Below are 24,192 nucleotides of genomic sequence, written 5' to 3' on the forward strand. Positions count from 1 at the left end.
CCTTCTACGTGACTTTACCGAAAGAACCAAGAAGATATAAATGTGTCGTTAAACCCGCCACCACCCGACACAGCCAATTAGTAAGGTTTGTCACGTAAACAAAACGCGTGCCAATTCGTTACTAGTTCAGCAACACCGGTGCGTTTAGAGAGTAAAGCTACAACGCTTACAATTCGAGTTCGACGTTTCGCCGGTAATTGCGACCCAGCCTCATCAGGCGATAGCCAGAAATTCATGTTCATGGAGCCCCGAGCAAGGGCACATGCCATCCACACTACGACGTCGCGTCCACGTTTGATGTTATGGTTGCCTGTAGTGCAGCTGACAACCGTTTTGCTCATGGCTCCAGGTGTCACCACTTCCACGAAGGTTGTCGCGGTTGTGCTGTTCTGTTTTTTTCGTTTTTTTGTTTTGTTGCCAGCTCAACTCTCCGATGCGTTTTCGGGTTGCGGCCCACGATGTCCGATTCATCTTCTTGGTTCTTTCGGTAAAGTCACGTAGAACGCAAGCAGCCGTCCTCAGGTGAAGACCTGAGGACGGCTGCTTGCGTTGTGGCCGAAACGTCGTGGGAATTATTTTATTATGTTTTATTTTTATTATTTTATTACGTCCCTTCTAGGTGACTTTACCGAAAGAACCAAGAAGATGAACGGGTGGAACGTCGCTGGGTGTCTGTGTTCCTGTGTGGACGGCGTGATTGGGGATGTGTATGCGCGCATGAAGGGTAACGTGTAAGTCGGGCAAAGGTCTCCTCCTCCCACTGTAGCCTGCAACAGACTGTTCGCGAGCGGCTATGAAGGCCGGGGCGGCGTGGCCAGTAGCAACAAAGCCCGGCCGCCTTTGTATCTCCAATGCTGATATTTTGAGGCACACACACACGCGCGCACGCGCGCACACACGGGTGTGCAGGTGATACGCGCTCGCATGCACGCGCACAGCAAACGTAATGAAAACACGAGCACTGGAGTGTGTGATGCGGTCATGTTATATTTTATATGTGTGTGTGTATATACATATATTAATGCCATGCTGCTCTGCAAAGCCACCTTGTATACATAGAAATTCTAAACACGTATGCGGGCAATATACTGTAAGCATCTTCTTTTGATATGGAAGGCATAAGCAATCTTACTATAATCGCACATTTAACCTGAATAATGAAAACAAATGTTAATAAAGTTAATATGTACACCGCTTTCAAGATGTTTTTTTGGTGAATTTCTGCAATTGTGTTGGTTTCCGTAATTGTGTGTAGCGGATCGGCACAGGTCACGTGTGTCGAAGTGATGCAAGGAGCAGCGATGTGCAGTATCTGTGCTCATCTGCTTACAGCCCTGAGCCAATCGTGAAAATTCCACATTCCTGCGGCGGGTGGTGAGTCTATCCATAGAACAACAATCGTTGACCTCCCCACAAAGTGGTACCCGTTTTATCGACCTCCTCCCCGCCCAGAGTGATGATGGGCTGAGTCAATGCTTCCAACCAAGATTTGAACCTCGCGACCTTCCGATTGCTATCGGCAACCTGCAGGTTCCGAAGCCGATTCTCGCTCACAACTAAGGGGCCGTCCATAAATGACGTCACGCACCTAGGGGGGGGGGGTCAGACATTTGTGACGATGGGTTACGACGGGGGGGGGGGGGGGTTAAGAAATGTGACGTCGCATCAAAATGCGCAACTTTAAATAAATATAGACAACACGTTTTACTTAGTTAAATAGACTTTTTAATCAATGTTTTCTCCTACAACATCAGAGTGCATCGCCACATTAAATACGCACATCAATGACAATAGTTTAAAGCGATTTGAAGCATGTTTTATTTTGGGGGGGGGGGAGCAGAGTTTTGTGACGTCATATTTGAGGGGGGGGGGGTCTGACTTTTTGTGACGCCGTGTGACTCGGGGTGGGGGGGGGCTAAAAAATCGTCCAAAATCGCGTGACGTCATTTATGGACGGCCCCCTAATAGCAGTGGCGAATTTCCGACCCGGGTCCTGGGCATCTCCCTGGGCCAGGAGTTGGCTCTTTAAAGTGACTCCTTCTTTACGTCATTTACTAATGGAACACCACCGTCTCGTATTCAACACACGGTGCATTGCGGGCTCTTGCGATATCGAGAGAGTTGTTTATGACTTTTTTCACCGAATTCAAAAAAAAAAATTGGATCTTCTTCTTGTTGTTTTGGTGACCGACCCCCCGCGATGGCTCCAACGCCGAGCCACCACGTGGACGGGGATCGTGTTGCGTGACGTCACGTGCGTGCGTTGAACTTCTTTCGCACCGTGCGTAGCCAACCGTGCGAATCGGAGGTGCAGCAGCAGATCAGCGAGCTTCGGTTCCACGGTTCCACCTGAAGACGGAAGCTTGTGTTGCCTCCGAAACGTCGCGATTTTTATTTTATTTTTACTTTAATTAATTTTAATTTTTTAACCTACGTGACTTTACCGAAAAAACCTAAGAATATGAATCCTTGCAGTCACGAAAGCTTCAAATCTAGGATCAGCGAGCTTGTTTGCGCGGCGAGAACCATCGACCTTGAAACCCACAAAGGAACCTCGCTACATTTTTGTTCGCCCTCCTCGTGTTGCGCGCGTGCACGTGCGGTCGTGCGTGTGTGTGCGCGTGCGTGTGTGTGCGTGCGTATGTGGGTGTATGTATGCGTGCGTTTGTGCACTTGCCCCTACAGTCTGTTAAGGCTATATGGGGGATCTTTTGTATGTGTGTGCGTGCGTGTGTGCGTATTTGCGTGCGTGCGGGTAGTGGGGAGCTGTAGTGTAGCGGTCAGCGCGCTGCGCTACGAATCCGACCACCCGAGTTCGATTCCCGCTCACGACCAACACCAGTGACGATTATCTGAACCGGTCCTGGGCCTCCCCTAGGTCGACTCAGCCTCACATGAGTACCTGGTACGATGTGTAAAAACATCGCCACTAGGGAGACAAAGACAAAAAAAAGGTGGGCGGGCGTGGTGTTGGCCACCCACCCCTTCGTGTGGCCGTGCCGACCTTAATAGGTGCTCGCTAACAGCACTTGCCTCTACAGGCTGTCAAGGCTATGCGGGGGATCTCTGTCTCTGTGTGCGTGTGGCACGCCAGCCGAGGTGTCTGTCGCGTTGGCGTCACGCGAACCCCGGAGGGACGGTGTTGTTCCAGTAGTAGGTTTTTACACTATGAGACCTCCTTTACCCCGTGCTCTCAATACTCTGATAGTGCGCTGTTTTTGAGTTGTACGCCTTTTGGCGTCATCTGGTCCAACACCAATGGAGACTAGGCTCTAAGGAAAGCTGTCTCGGGTGTGGACCAATCAACTTCAAGGACAGTGCATATTATTATCATTATCAGAGTTGTTTCTTTTTGTTTGCATTTTGACTGCTTGTGTTGTGGTTATTGCAAGCATGATGCCTTGTATAAAGGTGTCAGTTTTGTACCAGTTTAAAGGGTAAAAACCTACTACTATATTTTGCCACTGGTAAAGGAGATGTCTCATAGTGGTGTTGTTCCACTTAAGAGGGCGCAGGGGGCGAGAGTCGGAGTCATCGGTGCGGGGATAACTCGCCTCTCGGTGCCACGCTTCCCTTGTGGGACACGGGCACCCACCCGTAAGTGCACTTGGCTCATCGACCGATCGCGCTTTCTCGAACATATCAGCCCGGTCCCTGGCCACTCTCTTCACCGAATCATTCTGAGTTGAAGATGCTTCATTCGCACCCACGGTGATCTCGGAAGTGACAGCCACGTGACATCGAAAAATAAATATCCTTGTTCCTCCAAATATCTGACTTGCTGAGATGACATCGCTTGAGTGCTACCTTCTGCATCTTGAACTCGACGACAAAGTGAATTACGCAATAATAACAATAATGCAATTTATAACGCGCACAAATTTGCGGACGTAACGGCCGCAACTCAGAGGCGCGGAGCCAATCTCAGAGTCGCTCGAAAGCACGTGGTTGTAGAGGTGAGTTTTTAAGTGTCTCTTGAAGGAGGCGATTGAGGTGATGCTGCGAATGTGCAGAGGGATGATAGCGCTCCAGACTGTTGGGGCTGCCACCGAGAAGCGGCGCATAGATATGACCATCCTGGATCTTGGTATCAAGAGGAAGTCGTGAGTCGCGCTGCGCTGGCATCTGCCGTGTGCTGAGCTGCAAGTTGTCAGTAATGAAGAAAGGTACGGCGGGCAGGCGGATGTGAAGGCATTGTGGCAGAGGCAGGCGATCGTGTATATGACCCTACTGGCAATGGGTAGCCAGTTGAGGGCACGGAGACAGGCAAGTTATCACACGATCCACTATCGTTAGCCATATTCATCATCATCATCATCACGACCCATCGTTGTTGTTGTATCCTCAAATCTTGTAACTCAATTTTAACCCACTTCCCAATGTGGTATCGACTGGAAACTTGGTATACTTATGTCATACTGATGACAATACTAGATTTTATCATAAAAAATTTTTTTTAAATATATACAATCTTTTCACACGCTTTATATTAACTCACTCTGTTGTTGTTGTCGTATGCTCAAATCTTGTAACTCAATTGTCCACGGTCAAATAACGTTGGCTTTAATTGCCCACGGTCCCTTACGTCATGGCAAGCTTCGGGGCTAATTCCTGGAATCGTAGTGTTATTCCATTAATTCTAGATTTGAAGCTTTCGTGACTTGCAAGGATTCATACTCTTGGGTTTTGTCGGTAAAGTCACGTAGGTAAAAAATATAATTAAAATTAATAAAAGTTAAATAAAAATCACGACGTTTCGGAGGCAACACTACCTACGTGACTTTACCGAAAAAACCTAAGAGTATGTTCTTCCATTACTCGTACATTTCATAAAAGCGTGTTTTAAAAACTTTTTTTAATATTACTTATTTCTTACTTCAACGTCGGTCACTCTCTGGGTCCAGCCTTATTCTGAGACCCGGTGAATGCTAAATATATTAGCCACTTGTAGAGGTCGCTGGCACGTGGGACTTGCGCCTATCAGTGAACAACCTCCCAGAAGAGGGCGCCACAGAACCACGACATTGACCGTGGCACAGAGCAGGGCCCTCGGCCCGACAAAAACATCTGGCCAGGCGCGGTTCGTCCACTCGGATATTTGGGGCGTCGCCCCACCAAGCAGCTGGAGATGAGAAATTATTTTTTAATCAATAAAAAAATATATTTAAAAAAAAATTTGTTTATAAACAAAAAATATTATTTCAGTGTGAATTTCCTAATGGAGATAACATTTTAAGTTGTTCATATTCGAAACCGCTGCAACGCCACAGTTTGATTTGTGCCTCAGGGAAGCCTCGGGGGTGGGGGGGGGGGCTGTGAAGGCGTCCGAGTGAGAGATTTCCCTGCATTCGTTGCGATGAGCAGCTTCGAGCATTGTAGCCACGCCGTTTGAGATCCATTCACGGCGGTGAAGAAGGCGGCCATGGCTGTAATGAGAGGCGATGTCACAACGCGAGGGTGCGCTGTGAAAATACAGCATCTCACGGCTGTTGGTGTAGTGTGGACTTGAGGGTCATGGGGACAGCATTTGAGTGCTTTGTTGTTTTGTTCCGTATTGTTTATAAGCGCCTACCGTTGGTAGACAACAAAGTTGTATCACTTTCACGGGAAGGCCAATAGCACGACGAGGTTTTCCTTAATTAGAACACCGTCTGGTCAGAGGTCACTCACAACAGCCCCACCTGGTGGACATGTCACGAGCCTCCACTGCATCTGGTAGTTCACCTGCATTGGATTCAACGCAAGCAAACTCTGGAAATGGAGTGTCTCACCAGCAGACAATAAGCCGCCTTTAAAACACAATCCTGCGGAGGGAGCTGGTAGGAACGTTGGGTTGCTCGGTCAATGGCCAGGGTCAACGGCGGCGTGGTGTATTCCGCAAATATGGCCGACTGTGAGGGCGGGCACAAGCCGGCGTGAGTAGGTTAAACGTTGAGTTTTATAAGGGCACCATGGGGTGGCAAGCCCCTCCCCACCCAGCCCCACCCCTCCCACCCTCCACCCAGCCCCACCCTCCCCACCCAGCCCCTCCCCACCCTCCCCTCCCCACCCAGCCCCTCCCCACCCTCCCCTCCCACCCAGCCCCTCCCCACCCAGCCCCTCCCTGCACAACGGACGGACGGACACAATAATCCCCTAAGGGCTGGTGTAACCAGGAGGTTGCTACCAGTATTATCCATCTCTACACGTGAATAAAACATTTACACAGCCGATCAGTCACACACGGGCCTTCTGGGAGTGCATCATTTCGGCAGCATTGGTGACATGCAAGCTAACCCTGGCAGTACAGTGTCTCATCATCAGCAGAATCAGGCCTGCTTGAACCCAATGCTGCCGACATGATGCACTCCCAGAAGGCTGTGTGTCTGATCGGCTGTGTAAATGTGTTATTCACGTGTAGAGACAGATCTTTAAAGGAGGCTTGTTATTGTCTATGATGGTACCTGTTTTGCCAGTATCAAAGTATGAAAAAATTAACCCGTAAAAACAAAGTTTTTCACTATAAATCCTTTATATGCGTGGCATCGGTTTTATTTTATTATTCATTTCTGTTTTTATTGAGTAAGAGTTTCATTTTTATCACATTGGTATTTTAAATTAAATATGACATATTTTTTTTCCTAAAAAGTGTAAAATTTTTGAAAAAAAATTTCACGAACATAAATTGTCGCGCACAACGAGTCTGTGTGCAAAATGTCAGCTCGATTGGATCACGGGAAGTGGGTTAAAAAACGACCGAAAGATTTGCACGGTCGTAAGCGCGCAAGCAAGCACGTGAACTTAATATAAAGGATTTAAAAATAAGAAAAGTTTTTACCCTTTCTGGCAATAAAACAGGAGGTGTTAAGATGTTCAAACAATCAAAACCTTTTGCAAGGTATCGTCTGCATTAACCACACGTACTTGTAGTGAACATGCAAACTAACATGATCTGATAATATATGCATTGTCTTTGAAAATGAAGAAGGTCGTCTCTGGTGTAGGCCAATCCGTTTCAAAGACAATGCATATCAGAGTACGTTGGTTTGCATGTTCACCACAAGTACGTGTGGTTAATGCAATCATTCTGGCGAATTGCCCGATGATGCTGGATGCAATTACCAGCGAAACGTCGTACTCAAATTGTAAATGTTGTGGTTTCACGCTTCAACACACCGGTGGGCTAAAGCAGTGAACTATTTGTCTTTTGTCAACGTGACACTTTTTTGCTGATTGGCCGTGTCGGGTGGTGGATGGTTACGACACATTTATAAATAACGCGATCTAACCCAAAAACGTTTATTATGAATTTACATACCTGTCAACCCATACGGTTTACCCGTAGTCATGTACAGGGAAATTGAGTTTTCAGGTCCATATGGCGTACAGCCGTTTCAATACAGTAAAAAAAAATGTGACTATTTGTTTGTGTTTCTCCCTTGTGATGGGACTCTGTAGGATGAACGTTGATATTTATAAAGGATACGGGGTGACCAATAAGGTCTGAATTGGTCTGTAATAAGGTAGGCACTGACAAAGGGTTGACAGTTATGCATTCATATTTACGCGATCTAACCCAAAAACCTCTTATTATGGATGAAAAATATTCTCCGTGGCAGGGCAACGTGGGAAAGGGATCTTGGGAGTAGCTCTGTGGTGTCCGCTTCTGTGGGCCGTTCTCTTACTGCGAGTGGGAGGTCGCACTGCTCTACCGTATTCTTAGGGTTTTTTTTCGGTAAAGTCACGTAGGTAAAACATTAAAATTAATAAAAGTAAAATAAAATAAAAATCACGACGTTTCGGAGGAACCGTTCCACCTGAAGACGGAAGCTTGTGTTACCTCCGAAACGTCGTGATTTTTATTATTTTATTAATTTTAATGTTTTACCTACGTGACTTTACCGAAAAAACCTAAGAATATGAATCCTTGCAGTCACGAAAGCTTCAAATATGCTCTACCATAGTTTCCGAATTCATTGTCCAGTGACTGCACTTGCGAGGTCGTGATAGATTCCTTGGGAAAGATTCTGTCTGGCACAGATAATATATGTGTGCGTGTATGAAATGAAACACATGCGCAGAAAAGCAACAACGTTTGGCCACCATTGATTGAAAATTCTCACTTTAATGCTGTGAGCGTTGCTACTGTTACACAGACCTGCACACCGCCTCGCGAATCGGAACATCGCAATTACGCCTCAACTTGACGGCGTTTCAACGTACAGTAGAAAAGCCCCCGTCGAACCAGTTGGGCGAAAAGATTATGTACAAAAACCACACAATACCATAAGCTAACCACTTTTCTTTGGTTAAAGACCGCACAGTATTACTGCTATACTTATACACTGTATAGGGACTCCTCGACTTACGAACATTTGACTTACGAACTTTCAAAGATACGAACAAACCTGTATGTCATGTAGATGCCACATGAAGAACCAGTGGCACCTACATCTGCAGAACATGAATAACCAGTGGCATCTACATCTGCAGAACATGAATAACCAGTGGCATCTACACCTGCAAAACATGAATAACCAGTGGCATCTACATCTGCAGAACATGAAGAACCAGTGGCACCTACATCTGCAGAACATGAAGAACCAGTGGCATCTACACATACAGGAGATTATACAACGTTTAAAGCCATTCCCTGTGTTTAGTGTACATGTCGTGCAACATGTTTGGAATCGACAGGGGGTAAAGTTGGACTTGCGAACAAATCGACTTACGAAAAGACCTCTGGAACCTCACTCGTTCGTAAGTAGAGGAGTCCCTTTAGACGAAATCAGTTTGATATGCTCAATACGACCACATTCCGTGTTGGGTACTCACAGACCATTCCATGTTTTACAGTGTACCGTCAAGTACTCTTACCTTCCTACACACGGGGTGAGCCGACCGACATTTCCGGGCAAATCCCAATCAGCGCCGACGAATATAGCTCTCGCTAAAAATACTCCATTTGTGATGGCCTTTGATTAAAAAAAGGTCACGAAAGGCGATTGCTCGCTCGTTCCACCGCCAACGGAAATGTAATCCACTCCTCTCGAAAGTTCCCTTCCACGTTTCCAGCATCGGTGGGAGATGCCCACACTTGACCCCACCACCGCTACCACCACCGCATGCTACCTGCCGATCGCTTGACTGCGGCGTTACCCATTTAACGCCCGCTGGGCAGATGGAGGCGGGGGAGGGATTTGAAGAAACTCGCACCGTCGTTGCAACAGCCTTGCAACAGCCACGCCGGCAGATTGAACCTGGGGCAACCTCTGAGTTGCAAGTCCCCTCGGTGTGCTTGACCGTTACACCACTATGGCAGCATCCCCAGCTTCTTAGTGTCATTTTTTAAAAGCTTTAAAATTGAAATAAAAATGTTTTGCTTCCCACTAAGAAATCTTTTTTTTTTTTTACAAAATGTTGAAACTTATTTTCCACGATAACGCGAACGACAATGAAACGGCAACCGACGCTTAAACCACCCAAAAATACGATTTGCGTATCGGCGTAGGCCCCGGCAGCGGCGTATCCGTGAGCGAGAGGAATGTAAGAGGGGGTTGTGTTTGACGCGCTTAAGCAGATAATCAGGCGTCAGCATTTCTAACCGCACGGTGCCCCTTAAAATAATTAAATGTTCCCCTTAACAAACCAATTTTTTCAATGTATACAAAGTCTCTCTCTTTGAAGACGGACCATTGCCCGTCAACGTCGTCTCTTGTAAGTATATTTTTTTCTTCTTATTCTACTTTTAAGGCAGTGGTCTTGGCGAATGTGTTGAGTTGGTTGCTTGTTGTTGTTAATTGTGTCTCGTGCACCAACTGCAAATTCAGCAGCAGCATCGCCGAATGAGTTGTTCCCTCTGCTAGAGAATGCCTACATTTGGTTCACAGATCTCAATGAGATCTCCAATGATAGCCATCCTTCCCATCTACCCCCCACCTATCATACCCACAACCTCCCCGCTTGCCCCCCCCAACCCCCCCCTCCCACCACCTTTTCAATTAATAAAATCCGAGTGATATTGTTGGAAAAATATAAGAGATGCTATGAGATAAGAAGAATTGTAGATGATTATCGGAGACACGTTGCGAGGTGAGCAATGTGGACAAGATTGAGATCGCACGTGAATTGGATGTTCAACGTGAACGAGTTCATTGATAATTTCTGATGTGCTCCATTGTTTTATATGTTTTTATCGCCCCCCCCCCCCCAAAAACTATTTGAGGCCATAAGGAGTTCCCTTGCTCTGCTCTTTGCCCGAGCGGTTCCCACGCAACAATGATTTGCCCAGCCTTGCGTGTACCAGGCTAGACGAACATCCGATTCATAATGACAACAGAAACCACAAACTCCCGTCCCCTCTCCCTCCCCCCCCAAAATATATACAGGATATTTACTCGACGAATTCTTTAAGCTTCCCCCCCCCCGACCCAACCCCCCCTCCAGGAGAAAATAATGATACATTTTTAAAAAATGAATACGCATGGCAAAGACCTCCCCCGTGTAGCCTTTAACAGACTGCTGGGGCAAGTGCTGTTTGCGAGCAGCACCTAATGAAGGCTTGGCACAGCGCACGAGGGGGTGGGTGGCCAGCACCACGCCCGGCCGCCTTTGTATCCCCAGTGGCGATGTTTACACGCCGCACCAGGTACTCATTTGAGGCCGAGTCAGCCTAGGGTAGACCCAACACCGGTTCAGATAATCGTCACTTTTGTTGAGTGGGAATCGAACTCGGGTCACCGGGGTTCATGGCGCAGAGCACTAACCGCCACGCTACCGCTCCCCACACACGCACACACACGCGTACACACACACGTACACACACACACACGTACACACACACGCGTACACACACGCGTACACACACGCGTATACACACACACACACACACTTACACACACACACGTACACACACACGTACACACACACACGTACACACACACGTACACACACGTACACACACGCGCACACACACACGTACACACACACGTACACACACACTTACACACACACACGTACACACACACTTACACACACACGCGTACACACACGTACACACGCACATACACACACACGTACACACACACGTACACACACACGTACACACACGCGCACGCGCTACGATCGCCAAACGGCAGGTGGCCGCGTGGCCCTGCATGAAGCAGCACAAACCAGGCGGGGGGGCGAAGTGTGAAACCTAGCATCCCGACGGAAGAGTGCGGAACGTGGAGGGGGGGGCGTGGGACAGCCAGGGGGGGGTAGCTGCAGAGTGGTAGTGGTGCCCCCCCCCCGCCCCCCCACCTCACAAGCCCGTGTATGCCGAACCGTTGACGCCGTTCACGCTGCCCGGCTGCGTGTGCAGCGGCACGCTCTCCAGGCTGTCGCCCGTCGACCCCCGCGGCTGGAACTCGACGTAGGGGGACATGAGCTCGGCGGAGCTCTTCTTGGGCTTACGGTTCTTCCCGTCGGAGACGTCCACTTGCTTTCGTTTGCCGCAGCTGTTGGGCAACACACGAGAACAAGAGAGTCAAGGGCTCGAATCTGCTTTGTCGTTAATTATAGATTTGAAGCTTTCGTGACTGCAAGGATTCATACTCGTAGTTCTTTCGGTAAAGTCGCGTAGGTGAAAAATGAAATTGAAATTAATAAAAATAAAATAATAAAATTCGCGACGTTTCGGAGGCAACACGAGTCTCCGTCATCAGGTGGGACCGTCACAGCCAGATTTGCTGCATCAAGTGAGGCAGGGATTCAAGATGCAAGCTCTTAAATACAAGTGTTTAGTGTTGTTGTTCTTACCCCCCCCCCCCCCCTTGGTTCCTCCGATTAGCCACGGTCGGCTACATACGACGCAAAAGAAGTTCAATATACGGCACGTACATTCAGGAAGCCAATTGGAGCTATGCCCTTTAAAATATAGATTGAAAATTAATTGATTTTAGAATTGCTCTTCGTGTTTGGTTTGTTGTTCTTCCCCCCCGGTACCACCGATTAGCCACGGTTGGCTACGTACGGTGCGAAAGAAGTTCAATATACACAGGAAGGCACTAGAGCGATGCACTTTTAAATATAAATTGAAAACTCATTCTTTAGAACTGGTTTATGTGTTTAGTTTGTTGGCCTTCCCCCCGCCCGCACCTCGGATTAGCCACGGTTGGCTACGTACGGTGTGAAAGAAGTTCAACAACAATATGCAACGTGCTCGCGGATTTGCTTGCCTCAGGGGGGTGGGTGCGGGGGGTAAAAAAAAACTCACGGAGCAACATCCGCCCACCTACCGGCAGCCTCATGCCACGCAGCGGCGGCTGCTACCGGGTGCCCCCTTGGCTAGGCTCTCTTACAATCCCTGCATCCTGAAACTTGAGGCTTCTTCTGCCGTTGGAACGGCCGAGTTGAGATTAAGGCTCATTGAGATGCTGAGGCATTTAAGCGAGCGTCCTGTCGATGCAAACCTCAATTCTTCAACAACACGTGTGACCCCAAAAACGAGGGAATAAATGACAACACGTACCCAAAAACGAGGGAATAAATAATGGTGGCGAGCAGGCACAGGGCAATCACTCCTCCGATGACAGCAATGGTTATGATCACCTCTGTGGAAAAAAAAGCACAGCGAAAACAACAAAGCATTACATCGCTCCACCCATGTACTACACGGTACATATTTTTATACTGATGGCATTTGGCAAGTGTAGATGGAGACATTTACATTCTCTTCATGCGTGTGTGGGATATTCTCAGGGCCCTCCCACGGACTCGAGCAACGAGTCAGGATTTGGCACAAACGTTCAGCGCAGAGACCTGTCTGTAAAACATTATCCTGACACTCCAGAAAGGCTTCTTCGGCCATTTTTTTATTTTTGTTTACACGAAGATGCAAATCTTGACTTAAAGCTTGCGTGACTGCAGGAATTAATATTCTTTGGGTCTTTCGGTTAAGTCACGTAGATAGAAATAAAAATATCACGACGTTTCGATCGCAACGCCTGATGACGATTGCTTGCGTTGCGATCGAAACGTCGTGATATTGTTATTTGTATTTCTATCTACGTGACTTTACCGAAAGACCCAAAGTATACGAAGATGCAAGTTGTAAATGTGACGTGTGCAACATTGGACTTTTCTTTCGGACACGGGCATTGGCCGTCTCTCTTACAATCCCTGCATCCTGAAACTGACAGGCATGTGGACCGCACGATGCAGAATGACCTATCCTTGAATCCACCCACAGGTACTACAACGCTGTTGTGTCATCGTGTTCAATTGCGGGTTTTGTGTGACTCCTATAAGCCACGTTGCATTACCTCCTCACTATTGTTAACACAGACAAAAACGCAAAGATCCCCCGTATAGCCTTGACAGACTGTTGGGGCAAGTGCTGTTAGCGAGCACCTATGAAGGCCAGAACGGCACCTGAAAGGGTGGGCGGCCAGCACCACGCCCGGCCACCTTTGTCTCCCGAGAGGCAATGTTTACACTTGCAAAAAATATAAAACTGTTAATGGAAAAATATCCCAATGCTGAAAAAAGATTCATCTTCTTGGTTCTTTCGGTAAAGTCACGTAGAATGGAAACAATAAAATAATAAAAATAAAACATAATATTATTTTATTGTTTGCATTCTACGTGACTTTACCGAAAGAACCAAGAAGATGAATCCCTGCAGTCACAAAAGCTTTAAATCGAAACTGAAAAAAGATCTGCCAGCTATTTACAATTTTTTACTAATGCCCACCCACTGAGCTTTGTAGCTTTTTTTAAGAAGCGCCTTTGCCACAAATGATAGCTCAACGAAGTGGCTTATTGCGTGGAAATTTCGAGCAGCCCAATCCTCTAAACGCATGTTGATTCTAAATCTGGAGGGAAAAGCCGGAGGACCCGGGGAAAATCCATACGACCACAGGGAGAGACATGCAAACTCTAAATATACAGGTATCAGTGTCGGGGTCGAACCCACGACCTCTTTGATACCAAGCGAGGTAGTTAACATCTCCGCCCCTCCTGCGAACACTTAACAGGACCCTCCTGAAAATACTCTTGACACCCAATTAAGGCTGTCCTGGGTAAACAATTCGAATAATTATTATAATTACTTTTGGGATTGTAAACTTTATCTACTTAAAAAAAGGACACGCATTTTATCAACTGGTGGGCTAAACCATTTAGCCCTTCCACTGGAATTTGATCTCTGAGATTTAAGACTGTGACTCAGGCACTCCCGGCCATGGCACCAGCCCTCCCCTGCATACTTTAAATAACCCACAGGGCCTGTGCCACTCAACGCACGAGGTGACTCATTAGTTTTTGCTATGCACGTACATACGTTGAACTTCTTTCGCACCGTACATAGCCAACCGTGCTCATCGGAGGTGCAGCGGAAGGAAAGATGACTAGGAGATGCTCCGACGCTAACCCTGCCCAACAGGATACCTGTTGGCCAAATTGCTACAAGGCAATACGTGGCTCATGGTTAACAAAATGTACCTCCTTGTGCGAGTATTACTATCGGTCAGACAACCCATGGCACCTGGGGTCTATCCCACGACCTCCTGCCAGCGAGCCTTCGACACTTCACATGGCCTCAAAAGTGCACGTATCCTGGCTCAAGCGCACGTGGCGACGTCACCGCCACTGAGTGGCGAACACCTGTTGTTGCTGTTGTTGTTATGTTGCTGTGGTGGAAGGGATGAGTGCACGGTGACTTGCAAATCAAGAGGTCGCCGGTTTGATTTGATCTCCCGGCACGGCGGCTGAAATAAGTTCCTTAGCTTCCCGTCTTGCCCACGCGACGGAAAATGGATAACGCCACAGCTGTTTGGGTTGGTAGGTCACGGACGTGTGATGGGGTAAAGCGTGGATACTTCCACCTTTTCTTCCCGGATGTCTGGCCAGAGTGGAAGAGTAGGCCAAAGTACTCTCCTTAAAGGGGCTCTCTTCAGATCCCCGTAGTGTGGAGGTCGTTTGACCAGCAGTGATGCGAACGTGCACTTGCAGGTGCTGCGCCTGTACCTACAGGCTCGCTATTCCTAGCTTATGTTGATCGGGAACAGGGGAACACGTGACCTCTAAATGATTCCGGTGAAACCCAATCGGATTCGGGAATGTTGGCAATCCGTTGCCAAGTCTCGAAGCAAAAGTTTGCAAAAAGTTGTATCTGAAGAAGCAGAGAGCACGGGGAGTTCGGGCATGGAATGTGTCCTTCAAGCAGCATTTGCACGCACGGCCAGGGTTACCACGAGGTCAGAGCAACTAGCTGGACCGGATATCTGCTTACACGTTACCATCGTGCGCATGCACACACATCACACACACACACAAAAAAACACCGCACGCAAACGCGCGCTTACACATAGCCTGGACTCGTGTCCGTTGTTAGGAGAAGTGCTGTCGTCAGTTTGCGTAAGAAGTTCCCAGCATGCAGAGCGAAATGTCGGACATCGAGCCGAACAAACCGCAGCACAACACGAGCTCACACGAGAGCACCGTGCAGCACATCCATGGTGCATGAACTCATGGCGTGGACAGCTACAACCACCTTTGTCTTCCCCGATCTGATGTTGGCAGCAACACTGCACCGGGTTGTTTATTTTGGGCGGAGTCGAGCTAATGGAGGCACAGATTTAAACCGAAAAAATATGCTTAAACAAAAAACTATTTTATTTGACCAGGTAAGGCCCACTGAACAATATATATGTATTATCAGAAGCGACCTAGCCCCAAATGATTGCTGAACGAAGTGGCTTATCATCTGGAAATTTCTAGCAGCCAATTACTCTAAACGCACGTCGATTCCAAATGTGGAGAGAAAAACTGGAGGACCCCGAGAAAAATTCACGCAACCACAAGTAGAGAGAAGAGCAAACTCTAAATATACAGGTGTCAGGGTGAGGACCGAACCCACGACCTCTTGTATACCGAGTGAAGCAGATAACATCTCTCCACCACGGTGTTGTGGTCAGTACACTCTATTTGCAATCCAGAAGTTTCCAGTAAAACAACAGACACGTTTATTAAATCACCCCCACCTCTGTCCAACCAAGAGGTAATGAACGGGCAGACCACAGTAATTCTAGATTTGAAGCTTTCGTGACTGCAAGGATTCATACTCTTAGTTCTTTCGGTAAAGTCACGTAGGTAAAAAATGAGATAAAAATTAATAAAAATAAAAAAATAAAAAACCCTTAACCACTCTTGGGACTTCTCTTCACTTGATACAGATATTTTGCTGTGACAGCTTCACCTGAAGACGGAAGCTTGTGTTGCCTCCGAAACGTCGTGATTTTATTGTTTTTTTATTTTTATTAATTTTTATTTCATTTTTTACCTACGTGACTTTACCGAAAGAACTAAGAGTATAGACCACAGTAACTTGGTCGCGTGCGGTGGGGTAAAGTGTCGGTACTCACAACCACTTCCAAGACATCTCGCCAGCCGAGAAAGAGTAGGCCAAAAATGCTCTCTCGAGTGGAGCCCACCCTCCAGGCAGCGACCTGAGCAAGCGATTGCAGGGTTGCACCTTTACCTTTTACCAGCCAGGAGAATCCTCGGACAGATTCTGATATCAATTACCGAGGTTGTGCATGGGCTGACGACACACGTGTCTATGCAAACAAGCATATGTACGCGCATGTCTGTGTGTCTGTGTGTGTGTATACATACATATGGGGATCGGTAGTGTAGCGGTTAGCGCGCTGCGCTATGAACCTGGCGACCCGGGTTCGATTCCCGCTCATGGCCGACAAAAGTGACAATTATCAGAACCGGTGCTCGGACTCCCCTAGGTCGACTCAGCCTCAAATGAATACCTGGTGCGGTGTGTAAACATCGCCACTGGGGAGACAAAGGCGGCCGGGCGTGGTGCTGGCCACCCAGCCCCTTGTGTGCCGTGCCTGCCTTCATAGGTGCTGCTCGCAAACAGCACTTGCCCCAACAGTCTGTTAAGGCTACACGGGGGGATCTTTGTCTTTATTTATATATATATACTGTACATATATTCTTGAGCACATTTTTGCAATAACAAATGCTATATATCTTGCTCATATCCGTCGCAGCCCCACGCCCGCGTCATCTGTAAACGCCACCACCTCCCTATCCACATTCGTAGCAATCAATCATTTTCTTCGTTTGAAAACCATCCAGAAGGTGCATCCCTTGAGCTCGACATTTAACCGATGAGTCTCCCTGGAACAGCGCGACGCGATCTGGCACTGATCGTCTTTTGTCGGCAACATTGCGCGCGTTATAAATTGTATCATTATTATTATTAAGGGAGAATTCTCCCTTTGCTGTTGGGGAGGTTGGGCACTGGAAACCATCAACAGTGACCTGCTACGTGTATACGTGCGCACACGTGGTTGTGCGCCGGCCCGCGTGCACACATTCCACACATTCCAACTCCACCTTAAAGACCGTGTGTTCATTAATTAACCCTTTTGTTTCCAAAATCTACTGCCGAGTGCCTCCCCCCACACCAACCACCACCCCAGCTTTTTAGAAATCAATCTGCTTGAGCAACGTAAACGGAGAATAATTATTCAGAGGGATAGATTCCATTCATCTTTGTCATCAGCAAGCAGATCAGCCACCATCTATCCACTGTTTGCTGTGGGCCTCCCCAAGCCAACGCCATCTCTCACGATCTTGAGATGTAATAATCTGGCTAAAAAAATATTTGTTAAATTCAATGAGCTATTAAAAATATATTCAGTGACATGCTGAGTGACTCTCTGAGAGCATGAACAATTTTACATGTGACTTCCGTAAACAATCGAAATACATATACACGTGTCTCTTGATTTTGTCTTGACTATCAGTGACTCTACTGTAAGAAAATATAAATAAAAAAGCGTGTCTCTTGTTTTCGTGTGGATTATCGGTGACTGTACCGTAAGAAAATATAAATACAAAAGCGTGTCTCTTGTTTTCGTGTGGATTATCGGTGACTGTACCGTAGGAAAATATAAATACAAAAACGTCTTCTTGGTTCTTTCGGTAAAGTCACGTAGAAGGGAAAATATAAAATAATAAAAATAAAACATCATTTTTTATTATTTTATTATTTCCCTTCTACGTGACTTTACCGAAAGAACCAAGAAGATGAATCCCTGCAGTCACGAAAGCTTTACATCGAAATACAAAAGCGTGTCTCTTGTTTTCGTGTGGATTATCGGTGACTGTACCGTAATGATTGCTCCGGTTAGGGTGAAAACGGTCGAATACAGTTGTTCACTCAGTGTCCTCGTGATGCCTCCACCGAGAATACCACGCGCTTGTTGGCATCACCACAAGGCAATGTGCAGAATGTGCTCAACGGTTGCGACGTCACCACGACATGCACAGCATGCTGAGATTCCTGTTCCGTTTCGATGTTCGAGACACCCCCGGAGTGCTGTGAGAATTCCACATTCCTATGGCAAGAGCCAATGGTTATGAACGAGTGATATCTGAACCAGCCCTGATCTGCCCCTTCAACAACCCACACTGGCCATGTTTGTGTGTTTGGCCATTTTTGTTTGTTGTAGTACAGAGTTAGACTGATGGCCTTAATCTAAGTTGTCTTGTGGTTGTTGTTGTTGTTTGACTTGCATCCCACTGGGATTTTTGCACACAGCGTTGGTGTACGGTGCTTTTTCTGCAATACTTTGCTGTCTTTTCTTGGATTTTCTGTTTGCACAGTCACATAGTCACTTTAAGATGTTTTCTTGTTCATGTTTTTGTTTTTGGTTTGTTGCGGTTGCACCCGATTCAAGAGCCGAATGGCTCACAGGGCTATACCAAATAAATCAAACTGAAACTGAAAACTACCTCCTTGACTCCCACGGCTATGGCAAGAGGAGGCCTTTCATCCAGCAGTGGATCAATACAGGGCAATACTTTTATCAAAATAAATATATATATAAACTTCTCAGTCAATATTCTAGGAATCACACGTAGACTTTAAACTTGATGGTTAAATGTTAAATGACTCTAGAACTTCAAGGCTGTAGGGCACCATGGTGGTGAGATGTTAACTACCTCGCCTGGTAAAAATAATTTTATTTCGATTTAAAGCTTTCGTGACTGCAGGGATTCATCTTCTTGGTTCTTTCGGTAAAGTCAAGTAGAAGGGAAATAATAAAATAATAAAAATAACACATGATAAAATACAATTCTCACCAAGAATTCTCACCAAGAATTGTATTTTATTATGTTTTATTATTTTATTATTTCCCTTCTACGTGACTTTACCGAAAGAACCAAGAAGATGGTAAAAAGTAGGTCGGGGGTTCGATTCCAATCCTGATGCCTGCAATATTTGGAGTTTGCATATTCTCCCTGCAGTCGCGTGGATTTTTCTCTGGGTCCGCCAGAGAATCAGCACGCGTTTCGAGAATTTAGCTGCTATAAATTCCCACGTTTCATTGAGCTGTCATTTGTGAGCAGGTCGCTTCTGAGAAAGAGCCATTTCGCTCAGTGGGCCTTACCTGGTGAAATAAAAACAGTTCATAAACGGTAACGGGTTCTCCCATAGCAGTGTGGCATAGCATGGTTGTGGTATGGGCCCCTCCGGCTTGTGGGCCGCAGTGCAGTTGCACCGCCTGTTCACTCCATAGCCACGCTGCTAACCGCTAGACATCACTGAGAAGGATGCTTCGTGGCTCACTGAATTCCTCCAGCGTAAATAATTATATTCTGATTCTGACCGAAGCCCATGGCTGCGTGGACAGTGTGTCTCGCTGATTACACCGCATTGTTAATGAAGCGTGGTCTCAGCATTTTAACATCAACTCGAGCATTCCGTGTGCGTGATTGCGCGCGCTTCGGCCTCTGCGCTTTGATCTGTGTGCTGCGTCGGCTCCCACTGACCCAGACCCAGTGTCCTGACCGCGCGCACACCAGCGGCAACCATTTGCTGGGGCACTCTCCTCGATCCACTGCTAGACGTGGTTCACCAGGCTTGGGGGAGTGTGGGGTTTGGTGATGGTGGCGAGCACACGTGCGGGCGCATAGAGGTGCAGTACAACTATGAATTTCGCTGCACTGCTCTCTGCTGCTGCCCGCAGCAGCCTGGCGTACAGGGTAATGGTCGCCCATCCAGGCGTCATCCAGACTCGACGCCGCTTAGCTACCGAGATCTGACGAGATTGGACGTATTCTGGGCGATTTGGTCATAGTTCCCCCTAGATCAACTCAGCCTAAAATGAGGAGCCCACCTGGTGCTGTGGTGCAGTCAACAGCGACAATTCGAGATTGAAATTTAATTTCTGTAGAACTGCTTGTTGTGTTTAGTTTTTTTTTTCCTTCCCCCGGCACCTCTAATTTGCAGTTGGCTACGTACGGTGCGAAAGAAGTTCAAAATGTTTGTATGTATACACACATGTTGATCAGTGTGTCGGTTCCCATGTATACATACATACAATGGAGAGATAAAGGTGGATGGTTTTGTATGCATTGCCACTCATTCTGATATACTCACAAACCTAATGTGTGTGTCTGGACTCAATAGGTGCTTGCTGACATCACTTGTGCTCCAAGTTTGCACACGCTATGAAAGAGATATCTGTCACATATGTACGTGTGTGTTTGCATGTGTCAAGCGGTGGCGCAGTAAGTTAGCCCACTGTACTACGAACCAGGAGACCTGTAGTCGATTCCCAGCCAAGGCCAACATCAGTGGGGAGTGGATAGTGATATCATAAACAGGCCTGGGTATCCACAGGGTCAACTCAGCCGTAAATCAATACTCAGTGTGGGGTATTAGCCATCGGTAGCAGGGAGACAATGACAGCCAGGAGTGGTTCTCACCACAACGACCCCATCGTCAGCCGTGCCAGCCTCAAGAGGTGCTCGCTAACAGTGCTCGCCCCAACAGTGTAGGACGTTTGCGAGTGCGGCATTGAGTCTATGTACCTTCACTGAGCAGAGATTTGGTTCCTCCCGCCGTGACACCTTGGGTTGCATTGAGCGTCGTTGACGTCAGGTTGTTCAGTAAGGTGGTGCTCAGGGCGGGACTCGAACTCGCCGCGCCGTGGTGGGCCGTTGTCTGGAGCGCAACGTTGCTCGCGGTTCCGCTGGTGTTGCCCCCGGCTGGCTCCGAGGTCGTATTCATCCTGGCAGCCGAAGTTGGTCGGGTTGCGTTCGAACCTGAGAAGTCAAGGAAATGACGTTAACAGCCGTCGGATTTTTATTGTTGGGAGACTCAGCCGGGACACTTGGGTCTCAGGCTCCAGTCAGTTCTCAACAGCCACGCCCACTGAACCGGCAGCGCCGCCCACTCTAATAAAATAAATTACAGACATTCGACTGATAAACTTTCAGAGATAAGAACAAACCTGATCCGTACGTCCAGTTGCCTGTTCGGACCGAGAGTGGTAAGTTCAACCGCAGTGCAATAAATGGTGACGGTGGCATCTACATCTGCAGAACGTAAACAACCAGTGGCATCTACATCTGCAGAACGTGAAGAACCAGTGGCATCTACATCTGCAGAACATGAAGACCCAGTGGCATCTACGTCTACAGCAGATTATACAACTTGTGAAGCCATTCACCGTGTCTAGTGTACACGCCGTACACCATGTTTGGAATCGACGGGTATATAGTTGGATTTAGGAACAAATCGGCTTACGAACAGACCTCTGGAACCTAACTCGTTCGTAAGTAGAGGAGTGCCTGTACTGCTCTCTCATGACCCCCTCGCAGCTAACCCAGCGGTGGATCGGGAGATTCACAAAGCCGCGCGGTTCCACACGGCAGAGGTCGCAATCGGGTACCCAATACCCGTACCCTACCCGATACCCGGCTACCCGTACCCGGCCAGGTACGGGTACCCATTTGCGACCCTGGTGTGGCCGGGTACGGGTACCGGTAGACCGTGAGTCACTGGTGAGTAACCGTTTGTCACTCATTTCCCAACGTCTTGTCTCTTCTCACAATTCAAGTTCTTAAAATCAACCCGCCCGCGCCTGCAACGTGGCTTCATCCCAGAGGTCGCAATCAGGTACCCGATACCCGTACCCTACCCGTACCCGGCCGGGTACGGGTAGGGTACGGGTACGGCCGGGTACGGGTAACCGTTTGCGACCCTGGTGCGGCCGGGTACGGGTACGGGTAAGGAATCAAAACCCGTTTTCGACCTCTGCCACACGGTTCCACAAGGTCTTTTTGCACCGGAGTACCAGGCTACAGGCGTGTCTCCCACCGCCGTAAGTTAGTGCGATAATTAGTGTCGTATTCATGTATGTACTTTGAACTTCTTTTCGCACCGTACGTGGCCAACCGCGCTAATCGGAGGTGCGGCATTCATGGCATCTCCTTCATTGGGTCGTGATGTCACTCATGAGGTGGCGCTCATCTGAAGCGGCCATCGTGAACACCGTCAGCCATGGTCAATTCACTACTGGATGAAGGTCTCTGCAAGCAGTCGCCAAACTCATTCTAAATGGAAAACGAATATCTTCGGAACTGCTTTTTTCGTTCAGTTTGCTGTCCTTCCCCCGCACCTCCAATTAGCACGGTTGGCTGCGTACGGTGCAAAAGAAGTTCAACATGCGTACGTAACGTATGCACGGTCCTGCGATGTATCACAGGAATACGCCCGGCCAGCGCATGCACACGTTAGGATTTCATAGCTCCATCTCCTCCGCGGCCGACCCATCTGGACGTGTCCCATCCCCTGGCTGCCAATCCATCTTCGTCATTGACCATCTCCCATTGTCCCCTTCTCGCGACCAGCGTCCTGCCCAAGCCCCCCGCGTTTACTTTAGTGAACGCGCACGCACACCCAACTCGATATATGTTTATTCTCAATGCGCGCAATGTGTGTTTGCGCGCGTGGAAACACGCACGGCGTGCCAATAATTACCGCAAAGTGTATTTAAACTGCCACATTGAAACCACCACTTGGGGGGACACGGCATTCAATTACAAATACAGTATTCCATACGTGCACGGACACAAAACAGCAGCGGAGGGCCCTAGAGAGCGCGTGTAAATCTCACAGTCGCTCCACTGCTGAACGAGGGCCTCCCTGAAAGGGGGTCGCTTGACCGTACTTCACCGCGCTGGTCGGTTGCGGCCTGGTGACGTTAGCCGCGGCTGGGAATCAAGCTCGATGTCTCTGTGGTGTCGGGAATTGCTGTGGGCATCCCATAAATTGACTCGGATTAAAGCGATCGCCTGTAACAGACCGACAAAAGCAGACGGGCATGGTTCTGACCACACCGGCTTTAATCAAAGACAAGGCTATGATGGGAATCCTCGTTCTTTTCAAACGGGCAACCCTGAGCAAAGCTTTGCGATGTTAGAATTCTGCACTGTACACTGATGGGATTGTTTTCCATCGGCGTCGACCGATAGACAGACAGCCGGCCCTCGTGAGTGCCATTAGTGCTGCTGCTACTGCTGCTGATACAACACGGGGCGGGCGTTGCTCCAAACAATCGGCCTCTTTGTCAGCGGACACCAAATGAGCGCTCGCGCGCACGAACTGCCTGGCATTCTCACGGAGTGCTGCATCATCATCATCATCGTCCTTCACAGTTGAACCGAGGCTCCCAACCCCCCCCCCCCCCGAGCGCCCGGACTCTTTAAACACACACACAAAAATAACGAGACCCCGTATAGCCTTGACAGACTGTTGGGGCAAGTGCTGTTAGTGAGTAGCACCTATGAAGGCCGGCACGGCACACGAGGGGGTGGGTGGCCGGAACCACGCCCGACCAACTTTGTCTCCCCACTGACGATGTTTACTACACACCGCACCAGGTACTCATTTGAGGCTGAGTCGACCCAGGGGAGGCCCAGGACCGGTTCAGATAATCGTCACTGGTGTCGGTGGCCGTTAGCAGGAATCAAACTCGGGTCGCCGGGTTCGTGGCGAAGCGCGCTAACCGCTGCACTACCGCTTACCCCACGAACACACGACACAGCTAGCAGCAGCAGCAGCAGGGCTCGTGTGCTGTGGTCAACTCTGCTGTGGTTTGCCCTTTGCTTTTCAAATGCATCGTCTGCAGTGAACAGAAGTTCAACGTACACTACTGCGAAAACTCTTTATTGAAACTAAACTTTTTGGTTGGTTTTATTTTGAGCTGTGCGGCTATTTTTCAGAAGCGACCTGGACATCGCAAGTTTTAGCTCGACGAAGTGGCTTATCGTCACGTGGATAATTTATAGCAGCAAACGCGTGATGCTGATTCTAAATGTGGAGGGGAAAACCGGAGAACCCAGAGAAAA

General features: G+C 48.1%; 1 protein-coding gene across 1 annotated transcript in view; it reads right to left on the reverse strand.

Moving 5' to 3' along the window:
- Positions 1-8,084: 8,084 nt before the first annotated feature.
- LOC144734575 (uncharacterized) overlaps positions 8,085-24,192 on the reverse strand; it is a 42,676-nt gene continuing 26,568 nt past the window's right edge. The window contains exons 4-6 of the mRNA XM_078616820.1: positions 20,869-21,102; positions 12,491-12,572; positions 8,085-11,477 (exon numbers count right to left, since the gene is read on the reverse strand). Of these exons, the coding sequence (XP_078472946.1) occupies positions 11,282-11,477; positions 12,491-12,572; positions 20,869-21,067 (477 nt within the window). The 5' untranslated portion in view covers positions 21,068-21,102 and the 3' untranslated portion in view covers positions 8,085-11,281. The remainder of the gene's footprint in view (positions 11,478-12,490; positions 12,573-20,868; positions 21,103-24,192) is intronic.

Source organism: Lampetra planeri, chromosome 52, assembly GCF_965212315.1.
Source record: "Lampetra planeri chromosome 52, kcLamPlan1.2.h2, whole genome shotgun sequence".
Taxonomy (NCBI): Eukaryota; Metazoa; Chordata; class Hyperoartia; order Petromyzontiformes; family Petromyzontidae; genus Lampetra; species Lampetra planeri.